This window comes from Microtus ochrogaster, unplaced genomic scaffold, assembly GCF_000317375.1.
Source record: "Microtus ochrogaster isolate Prairie Vole_2 unplaced genomic scaffold, MicOch1.0 UNK1, whole genome shotgun sequence".
NCBI classification, from domain to species: Eukaryota; Metazoa; Chordata; class Mammalia; order Rodentia; family Cricetidae; genus Microtus; species Microtus ochrogaster.
Genome location: NW_004949099.1, coordinates 27,161,353 through 27,171,034, shown reverse-complemented (window position 1 = coordinate 27,171,034; position 9,682 = coordinate 27,161,353). Strand labels below are relative to the sequence as shown.

The 9,682-nt window shown below is 45.7% G+C and overlaps 1 protein-coding gene across 5 annotated transcripts in view; it reads right to left on the bottom strand.

Annotated features, from left to right (window-relative positions):
* Nucleotides 1-9,442, bottom strand: part of Mtmr14 (myotubularin related protein 14) — a 46,726-nt gene extending 37,284 nt beyond the window's left edge. For 4 of the 5 annotated variants that reach the window (XM_005364995.2, XM_005364996.2, XM_026788094.1 and 1 more), the window contains exons 1-2: nucleotides 9,186-9,442; nucleotides 6,626-6,774 (exon numbers count right to left, since the gene is read on the bottom strand). In XM_005364995.2, coding sequence (XP_005365052.1) covers nucleotides 6,626-6,774; nucleotides 9,186-9,341 — 305 coding nt within the window. In that variant the 5' untranslated portion in view covers nucleotides 9,342-9,442. The remainder of the gene's footprint in view (nucleotides 1-6,625; nucleotides 6,775-9,185) is intronic. The other variant, XM_026788096.1, reaches the window with a different exon arrangement.
* Between the last annotated feature and the right edge of the window lie 240 nt (nucleotides 9,443-9,682).

The window sequence follows — 9,682 nt, the reverse complement described above, 5'->3', positions numbered from 1 at the left end:
AACAACAAAAAAAAAAGAAGACTAACACCCCTTAGTATAGCTTTCTGGAAGGTCAGGTTTAAGAAATAATTTTTGTTAATAATTTTTTTTTCTTTCGTGAAGGAGGAAGAACGGCAAGTTTGTGAGGCTAGGGTGCCTTTTTCAATCAAGTACCCACAGACGGGACGGCACTGACTCACCAGCAAATCCTGCAGCTGAGAAGCTGGCTGCTGCTGCTTTCCCTGCCTTGGTTTCTCTATGATAAGTAAAGGCACTTAGTCCAAGACAGTGCAGCACTAAATTCTAGCAATATCGAGCAGAGCACACAGCTTGGCTCCCAGCGCCTAGCTTCCCACCTATCCGGTCACCATACCCTTCTCTCAGCCTTGGCAGCACTCTCTGCTGTGCTGACTTCAGCTGGTTCACAGCAGTCCCCTCTGGGCCTAATCTCAGAACGTGGCAAGTAGAGGCAGGTGAATCAGGAGTTCAAAAGTCAGCCTTAACTATTCTTTTGAGTTTACAGTTAGCCTGGGCTAAATTATGATACCTTACCTCAAAAACGAACAGAAAAGCAGAGAGATTGTTTAGTGGCTAAAAGCACTTCCTGCACAAGTCTAGATTCTAATACTGTTAACAAGCTGGGCAAGATCTCATGTGCCACTGTAACACCAGTATAGTTGGGGGCAGGGCAGTGGGCACTGATGGGGCTTGCTGGCTGCCAGACTAGCTGGAAAATGAGAACTCTTTCAGGGAGAGACCTTTCTTCAAAGGAATAATGCAGAGTACGATAGATGAACACAATGTTCTTTGGACTTCATGCTTGGGCACAGGTACATGTACCTCCCCCCGCCACTTGCACCTACACCACACCCATATACTACATTCACACATTTTGGGGCGGAGGGGGGAGGTTGGAAAATCAGGCACTACCATACCAGGTCCAGTTCTAAGTACTAGGAGGTAGAGACAGGAAGGTCAGGAATTCAACAAGGTCATCTTGACTATGTACAATTCAAGACCAGCCTGGGCTATATGATATCTTGTCTCAAAATCCAAACATACAAAACCTTCCATCTCCCAGGTTAAGTTCTTACAACACAGAAGGCTGAAGCAAGAGTTCCAGGCCAGCCTGTGTTACATAGTGAAACCAGATCTCATAAAAACACCCCACAAACATACACATCAACATAGAGATAGTACCAGCATTTAACTCTGAACTGTCAGGGTTCTTGCTATTGCTTTGTTGCTGCTATTGAGACAGAGTCTCACTATGTACCCCAGGCTGTCCGCAGGCTCAAAATACGTTAGCCTCTCAAGGACTGGGATTATGCTGGATTCTGAGTTCTTCTAAGTATAACAACATTCCTTTTCTATTAGGCTAGATCATGGCTTATCTGCCTGGTCACTAGTCAAAGAACCAGTTCTGTTTCTGCTTTCTCCCTAGTTCCTGTTTCTGCTTTCTCCCCAGTTCCTGTTTTTTTTTTTTCTAATCATTTCCAGTGAATTAACTATCTGGCCTATGACCACGCCCGAATGAGCACTGTATTCTTTTTTTTTTTTTTAATTTTCGAGACAGGGTTTCTCCATAGCTTTTGGTTCTTGTCCTGGAACTAGCTCTTCTAGACCAGGCTGGCCTCGAACTCACAGAGATCCACCTGCCTCTGCCTCCCGAGTGCTGGGATTAAAGGCGTGCGCCACCACCGCCCAGCATGAGCACTGTATTCTTATACACTTGTATCTACAACCAGGTGGTGAAACTTCCTTTGCTATTTATTTATTTGCTGTTGGAGAGTGAACCCAAGGCCTGTCAGAATTAAATCTCTAGCCCCCTCCATTGGCATTAACTGGTTTTTAGTCTTCATGAATATCATTTGCTCACAAAACTATTTTTATTTTTATTTATTTATTTATTTTTTTGGTTTTTCGAGACAGGGTTTCTCTGTGGTTTTGGAGCCTGTCCTGGAACTAGCTCTTGTAGACCAGGCTGGTCTCGAACTCACAGAGATCCGCCTGCCTCTGCCTCCCGAGTGCTGGGATTAAAGGCGTGCGCCACCGCCGCCCGGCACAAAACTATTTTTAAAGCATGGTGTGGTAACACACAACTGTTATTACCCTCGAGGCCAAGGCAGGAAGACTAGTTGTGTGCGGGAACAAGCAACCTAGTTTAGGAATGCTGTACAGTTTAAGAATACTTCTTGTCAGAACTGACGTAGCAACACTATTTTCTGTTTTTTGTTTTTTTTTTAAATTTCCTCTGTGTGTGTGTTTGTATGTATGTGTGTAAGCCCTTTCAAAGGATTGTTTATTTGTGGGGGAGGGAAGGAGGAAAGGATAAACATACATCATGGTATATAGAGGTCAGAGGACAAAGCTGAGGAGGTGGTTCTCTCCTGACACCTTGTTTTTTGAGGGAGGGTCTTATTTCTGCTGCTGTGCTGTATAACTGTCTTTACTTCCTATCTTGTCATAGGAGCTCTGGGATTATAGACACTGAGTCCCCACATTGGGGTTGAAAGGAACTGTAACAGAAGTGCTTCTCGCCTGCTCGGCCATCTCACTGCACGATGCCCCACGCTGGTCTGGAACTCACAGCAATCCTATCTCAGCCTCCACAGTGAACCAGTAAGCCCAGCTAGAGTCCACAGTTTTAACCACCACAAAGAGCTCAGGCCCTCTGTAGACTGCCATTGCTTGTTAAACCCACCAAGCTTGAGGATGAGGATTTCACAAGTGGGGCTTCTCCTATTGAATTCTTGGGGTCCGCCAAACAGAGGCAGCTAAGCAAACATTCAGAGAAAGCCCTCTGGCCTGCCTGGACAGAGGGTGGGCAGAACCGTGGAGGCTCATTAGCTAGACCAAGTCGCTTCCTGAATCTAGTTATACCATGCTTAACTCAGTTTGACTAGTGTCACATTAATACTTAAGAAGCATGTAGTCATATTTCTTGCTATCCAATTATATTCAAACTCTATTCCCTTCAACAAAGTCACTGCCAACTAAAAGTCACTTCAATATAATGCAATGACCATGTAAGAAGTGAAAAGTAACTACAAACTCAAAAAACAGGGTACTTAGACATATGCTTGTAATCGCAGCTATACAAGACATGAGGATTCTGAGGTCAAGATCAGCCTTAACAACTTAGCCAAGATCCCATCTCAAAAAGAAAAAAAGGGGCTGGAGAGATGGATCCATTAATTAAGAGCACATGCTGCTCTTCCAGAGGACCTAAGTTTAGTTCCCAGCATCCATACTAGGAAGTTCACAATCACATGCAAACTCCAGCTCCAGCGGGGGCTGAATGTCTCTGGCCTTCATCGGTATCTGCAAATCAGTGCATATACCCACAGACACACATAATTTAAAAAACTGTTCAAAGCCCTAGGTTTGATCTTGACACCAAACAGAAACAAAACCAAATTCTAACAAGTCTTGTAGGTGTTTTCCTGGAAAGTGAGACCCTCATGGACAAGGTGGCAGTAAAGAAAAGGCAGACAGGGGGACAGTGTGGAATCATTCCACTTACTGGCTCGTGGGTAAAGGGAAATTGTCTCCCTGGGCTTCATCTTTTTCCTCTGTAGAATGGGGGTGATTCTATATTTTTCATAGGTGACCGCAGGACTTAAATAAACTGGCGTGTGAAATCCCAACAGATGACAACCAGTAGGTAATCAAATACCACCCCTCTCACCACCTCAAGACAGGACAGAGTTCAGGCTTTTTTCAGACTTACCTTGTAGCCAAGAATGGAGTCAGTTCTCTCCTGCTACTATGCAGGTCCCAGGAATGAGATTCAGGTCCTCAGGCTTAGAGGCAACAGCTTTTACCCAAGGAACCATCTCAAAAGCCCTGACCCCTGACTTTGAACTTCTGATACCCTTGCCTCCACCTCCAAAGGCCTGGGATTACAAGCATGCACCACAATGGCCAGTTTATATAGTGCTAGGGATTGAACCCAGGGGCTATGTACTCTGACAACTGAGCTACAGCAGCTGTTGGAGAGATTATTCTCTTTAAGGCTAGAATGAATAAACACTGAACATGTTTCTTTCAGAACAACTAACCATACCGAGAGCTCATTAGAGAATGCTGAATCCTGGTCCCACCTCTGAGGTAGTGAATCATATTCTGCAGTAAAAAGATGCCTTGGTGGTTCACTCACAAAGTTGAGGTGTTAAGCTAAGCTTAACATCTGAATGCTATCAGAGGACAGAGGTTAAGTGCCAGATAGCACTGTAGGAAAGAGTAGGAAAGAGCAAAAGAAAAATAAATAGAAGAGTTGTTCAGAAATAGTAATTTGGGCAAGGCATGGTGGTAGAGACTTTTTTTTTAAGATTTATTTATTTATTATGTATACACTAATCTGTCTGCTTGGATGCTTACAGTCAGGAAGAGGGCACCAGATCTCATCACAGATGGTTGTGAGCCACCATGTGGTTGCTGGGAATTGAACTCAGGACCTCTGGAAGAGCAGCCAGTGCTCTTAACCTCTGAGCCATCTCCCCAGCCCCAGTGGTGGTAGAGACTTCTAACTCCACCACTTGGGTGATGTAAGCAGAAGGTTCATGAGTTCAAGGCCAGTCTTGGTTACGTGGATGACAATACTGATAGTGAAGAGATTGAAAGAGGGCATGTGAGAGACAGACACAGACTTACTGACCACCTTGAATGATTTTAAAAGGCTAAGTTTCCCTACCCTTGGAAGGGCAGTTAGGAAGAGAAAAACTATGAACAGTACAGTAAGGTGCTATAATAAGCACAGATGCCCAGGGAAGATGTGATACCAGTTCTAGGACCTTCACAGAAGAGTAATACGCTTAACTTTTCAAGGGCATCGAGAAGTGGGCACTTGTCTAGATACCTGTGAACGTGAGGAAAACAAAGGCTTTATTCTTAAACTCCTCTACTTGTAAACCATCTCTCCCCACATCTGGCTACGGAATTCTAAAATGGAGAATGTGGAAATTCTGGTTTAGAAGGCCCAAAAGGGGATCTTAGAATCTGTACTCATCATTTGTATGCAGGTGTTACTGATAAAAAGCACTAACATCCTTACATGTCCCAAAAGTCCACACTCCTTGGTAATGATCAAGATGCTAAGCCAAGTTAACCATGGAGGCTCACACCTGTAATCTCAGCACTTGGGAGGCTGAGGCAGAGAGTTAAGATAAAGATCAGCTAGGTCTACAGTGTGAAACCTGTCTCAAAGCAAACAAAACAAGAGGATGGCAGGAAAGGGAAAGGTGAGAAAAGGAAGGAAGAAAGGGGTGAAGGGAAGAGAGGACAAGGAGAAAGGAAGGAAAAGGCAGGGGAGAAAAGGGAAAGGAAAAGCCTATTGAAAAGTTGTTCCTAAGAACTCTGGGGATACACTATCACCCTCCCAAGCCCTGTTGCACAGGCTCTCTATCATGAGGTTGTCTCATACACACCAGGCAAGATTAGCCATTCTCCATTTGCCTACAGCAGCACTTCCCAACACCGACCACACATATGAATTACTTAGGCATCTTGGTATGCTGTGATTTTTGACCCCCTGGCTCTAGAACCCCAAAGTCCTTTCTTCTCCTCAGGTCTCGGTCTAATGGCCTTGCTTTGAAGACAGGAGCCTATAAATCACCCTTCATCCATAGGGCCAAGCTTACATAGCAGCTCCTGGAACTTCCTTAAGATAAACAGCAAGCAGGGAACTCAGGTGAAAAAACTGGGAGCAAACATGGAGTCTCAGTGTTGTGCCAAAGAACCATTACCCTTTACTGACCACCTAATGAGAGACTCCTGTATCAGGTGCTTCAAGTCTCCTCCGCTGTGAACTGTTAACCTACGCAAAGCACTCAAGTCTGTGTAAGACCTTAGTACACCGGGTAGCTCTTATTTTTAATTCTTAATGCAAACATATCAGACCTGTATTAGCACCATTTATAATCAGGGACTGCACTAGTCACTTTTCTAGAAATTTAATTAGTCTTTGCAAGCCTTAATTATGATGAGCCTTGGAATTACCAATGAAATCCTATGGACAAAGAAGATGAATAACTTGCCTAGGGTTAGTTACATAGTCAGAAAATGGACAACCAGGATGTTAACTCAAGTAGTGTGACTTTAGACTTAAAGACCTTAAGTTCTTAAGACATACACATGGCAAACACTCTTAAGCCTGTTTTGAAAGCCAGGCATGGTGGCATAAGCCTGTAATGCCAGCACTTAGGTGGTAGAGGCAGGAGGATCAGAAGTTAAAGATCATTTCTTTGGCTACACAAAGAGCTCATGGCCAACTCAGGCTACATGATATCCTATCTCAATAAAATATAGTCTATCTCGATATGTCACCATTCCTTCTAACTACGCCTGCTAAAGACAAGCAAAGATGAAACAACCTTCCCTCAGGTTGTTTCAGGGAAGTAAAGTATTGTGTTGGTTATCTTAGGTCAGTAAAGTCAAATATGAAAGAGAAACCCATTGCTATGACTCCACTTCTCATGCTATCCCCACACTACCCTGCCAGTCAAACTCAAAGTCATAAGTAAACAAAGATGCCAGTAACTAAATACCACCTGGGAAAGCGAGCATGCCCTGCCCAGTTTCCTGACCCTGGAGATGAGCCTCTCAGGTCTACCAGACATGTACACTATGGTGACAGGATGCTCACGTGTCTCTCTCTTTCTCAGAACTCTCATACTCCAGGAATACGATGTGGCGGGGGTAGTGGCCGCAGATATCACCATTCACATTTGGAATCACGCTGAAACAGTAGTCACGGCCAAATAGCTCCAGACATCTCTTCTCAATGCGTTCAACCTGCATAGAGAAGGAGACTTGAGCATAAAGAAGAATCTTGGGATCTAAAGTCATGATAATTAAATGGCCCATGAATAAAGAGGCCACTGGAAGTGGCAAGTACTTTTGTGATTATCATTCAGTGTTGGGAAGAAACAATGCTGGGCCACAGGCCCTTCTATGTTAACTCACATTGTATGCTTCAGAAAGATATCTAAATCCATCATTCACACTGTATGTAAGACTATGTGTAGTCAGCTCGGCAGTGGTGACACACACTTTAATCCCAGCACTCGGGAGGCAGATGCAGGCAGATCTCTGTAAGTTCAAGGCCAGTCTGGTCTACACAGTGAGTTCCAGGATAGTCAAAGCTGTACAAAGAAACCCTATCTTGAAAACAACACACAGTTTGTAGTTAACACTGGAGAGAGTCTATCATTCATAAGATGTAAAAATTCTTTCTAGATGTAGTGACACATGCCTGTTATCCCAGCACTTGGAATGCTGAAGCAGGAAGGTCAAGAATTCAAGGCCAAGCTGGGCTACATAGTGAGTCTTTGTCTCAAAAAACAAAGCAGCAGTAACTCTTGCTTAAGGTTACTATAAGAACATTAACACATTCCATTTCTTTGATACTATATGCTTTCCTATTCTACAGCCCCAAGATAATAATATTTGAAGCTCTTGTCAGACACGGTAGGCACACCTGTAATCCTAGTACATAGGATGCTGAGGTAGGGGGATGGCAAGTTCAAAGCCAGTCTGGGATATATATATATATGACCATGTCTCAATAACTCCTACAAAAATAAAGCAGCTCTAGTCAGCAAAATAAAAGCTGCAGACAGCTGGCTCCTTCCCTACTATCTGCTTATAATACTGAAGGCAAGGCTCCCTCTAAAGTTACTCCTTTTGCTCACAGTTCAGAGAAGAGCCCACTAACAGAAAAGCTTACAACTTGTAACCTATCAACAACTTTGCAAGACACCATGATGCCTGGAGCAGTATTAGGACCAGCTACATGAAAGTAAAGGTTTAGCTTGTAAAACTCTAATCTTCAGACATTAAGAGGGAGGTGGAATCCGTCAAAATCACATACCTCCTGCAAGCACTCAAATGAGCCTCCTTGACCACAGGTGTGATGGGTCACACCTGTAAGCAGTACTTGGGAGGCCAAGCAAGAGCATCATTGTTACAAGCCATCCTGGGATACATAATGAATGTGAGGCCAAGCCAGGGCCCCAGAGGAAGACCATGTCTCAAAAGAGGCAAGATTGGTGACGCATCTCATCTGGTAGCATTCTTGTCTGGGATGCAGAAAAACCTGCGTTCAATCTCTAGCACCATATAAACCAAGCATGAAGGTGCACACCTGTAACCCCAGCAGTTGGGAAGTGGAGACAGGAGTGCACAACTTGGTTTTGGATATATCAAAAATTTAAGACCTATCTGAACAAACACACATTACAAATCTAGGGTGTGACCACCAGAAATTGTGATTTAAGAGAATCTAAGACCAAGAAACTTTTGTGTTTAAGTAGTACCCCAAACGATGCCAATTATAATCTGAAAGGTACTTAGCTAATCTGGAGAGATACTACCCCATCATTACTGGTCTTTCCTAGGTTACCTCTGAGACTAATAGAAGATGCCATCTACAGCATGTCCCAGCCCCTAGGTAACCTCTGGAGCCAAACCAGTTTATGGTCCAGGACAGACGAACCCCAATAAGTAAACGAAATGCTAAAGCTGCCACACTGGAATTGAGAAGGGGTAGGGTCTACCAGTGTGCAGAGGCGAGTACGTCTCAATCAGACCAGGAGCTTTCAACGCCTTTGTAATTAGAACAAAGGGAAATTCCGGGGGTGGGGGGACAACAGAAACTTCTTTCTGATAAAAGGAACAGAAAGGGAATGTGGGTTGTCTTCTTGTTTTACAGGAAAGGAAAGGGAAGGGCCTAAGTCATGCTGGCACCTTATAAGGAGGCGACTAACTCAGCTGCTCTCTGGGCACCATAATGCCCCACTACTCCAGGCTCCTGCTCTGATCTCTGGGCTGGGAGAATCTCTTCCCCATTTTTCCTCTGACTTTAGAGGTTTTTATTAACTGTTGGCAACCCCTTCTAGGCTCATGAAGGGTAGCAATTTTCCCTATTTCCTACTGTCTAACCTTTGCACCTGGCCCGCAGCTCCGACCCTTGACCTCCAAACCCCTTGTCTAAAGTACCCCCCCCAAACAAAACAAAAGAGCCTTGGTCCTCTCTTTGGTGTTAAGCCGGACCCTTACTCTCCGAGTCCACATCCTGGATAAGTCCCCCCTCTGTGCCTCTCCAGGGAGGTCCCTTCCCGCTCTCCTCCCATCCCTGACTGTAGTCTTCCCTCAGTAACTCAGGCCTGGGACCAGTTCCAGGTCGCTGCACCTCTGGGGCTCACCTTAGAGCCTCCAGTCCCGCCGCTATCCTTGGCCCGGTACTGAGTCCGGGAGAACTCCTCCAGCAGTTCCCCAAGCCCCGGCTCTTGAGGCGGCGGGTTACCCGAAGAGGCGGTGGACCCCGCCGAGGCGGCGGCGGCGGCCCGAGCGCCCGCCATGCCCAGCCTCGCGTCCCCTCAGGGTTCCTTCACCAGGCCCATGGCACCTGAGCCTCGGACTCCAGCTCTAAAAACCCTCCTGAACCGCCTCAGCCGCCGCCTTCTTCTTCCACTTCCGGCCCCGCCCCACCTCTCCGGATGTTTACTCCTGCGACGGCCAATCAGAGCTCGGGTTCGTGCCCGGCCCACAGGTTCCCGGCCCACCCCTGACGCGGAGGGATCCAAGTGGTCTCACGGCGGGGGCCGCGCTCCGCCCAAGGGGTTTCCCCGGGGGAAGCCGGGCTAAACCATTGCGGCTGCGGAGGGGCGGCGGCGGGAACCATTGGAAGGAAGCAGAGAAG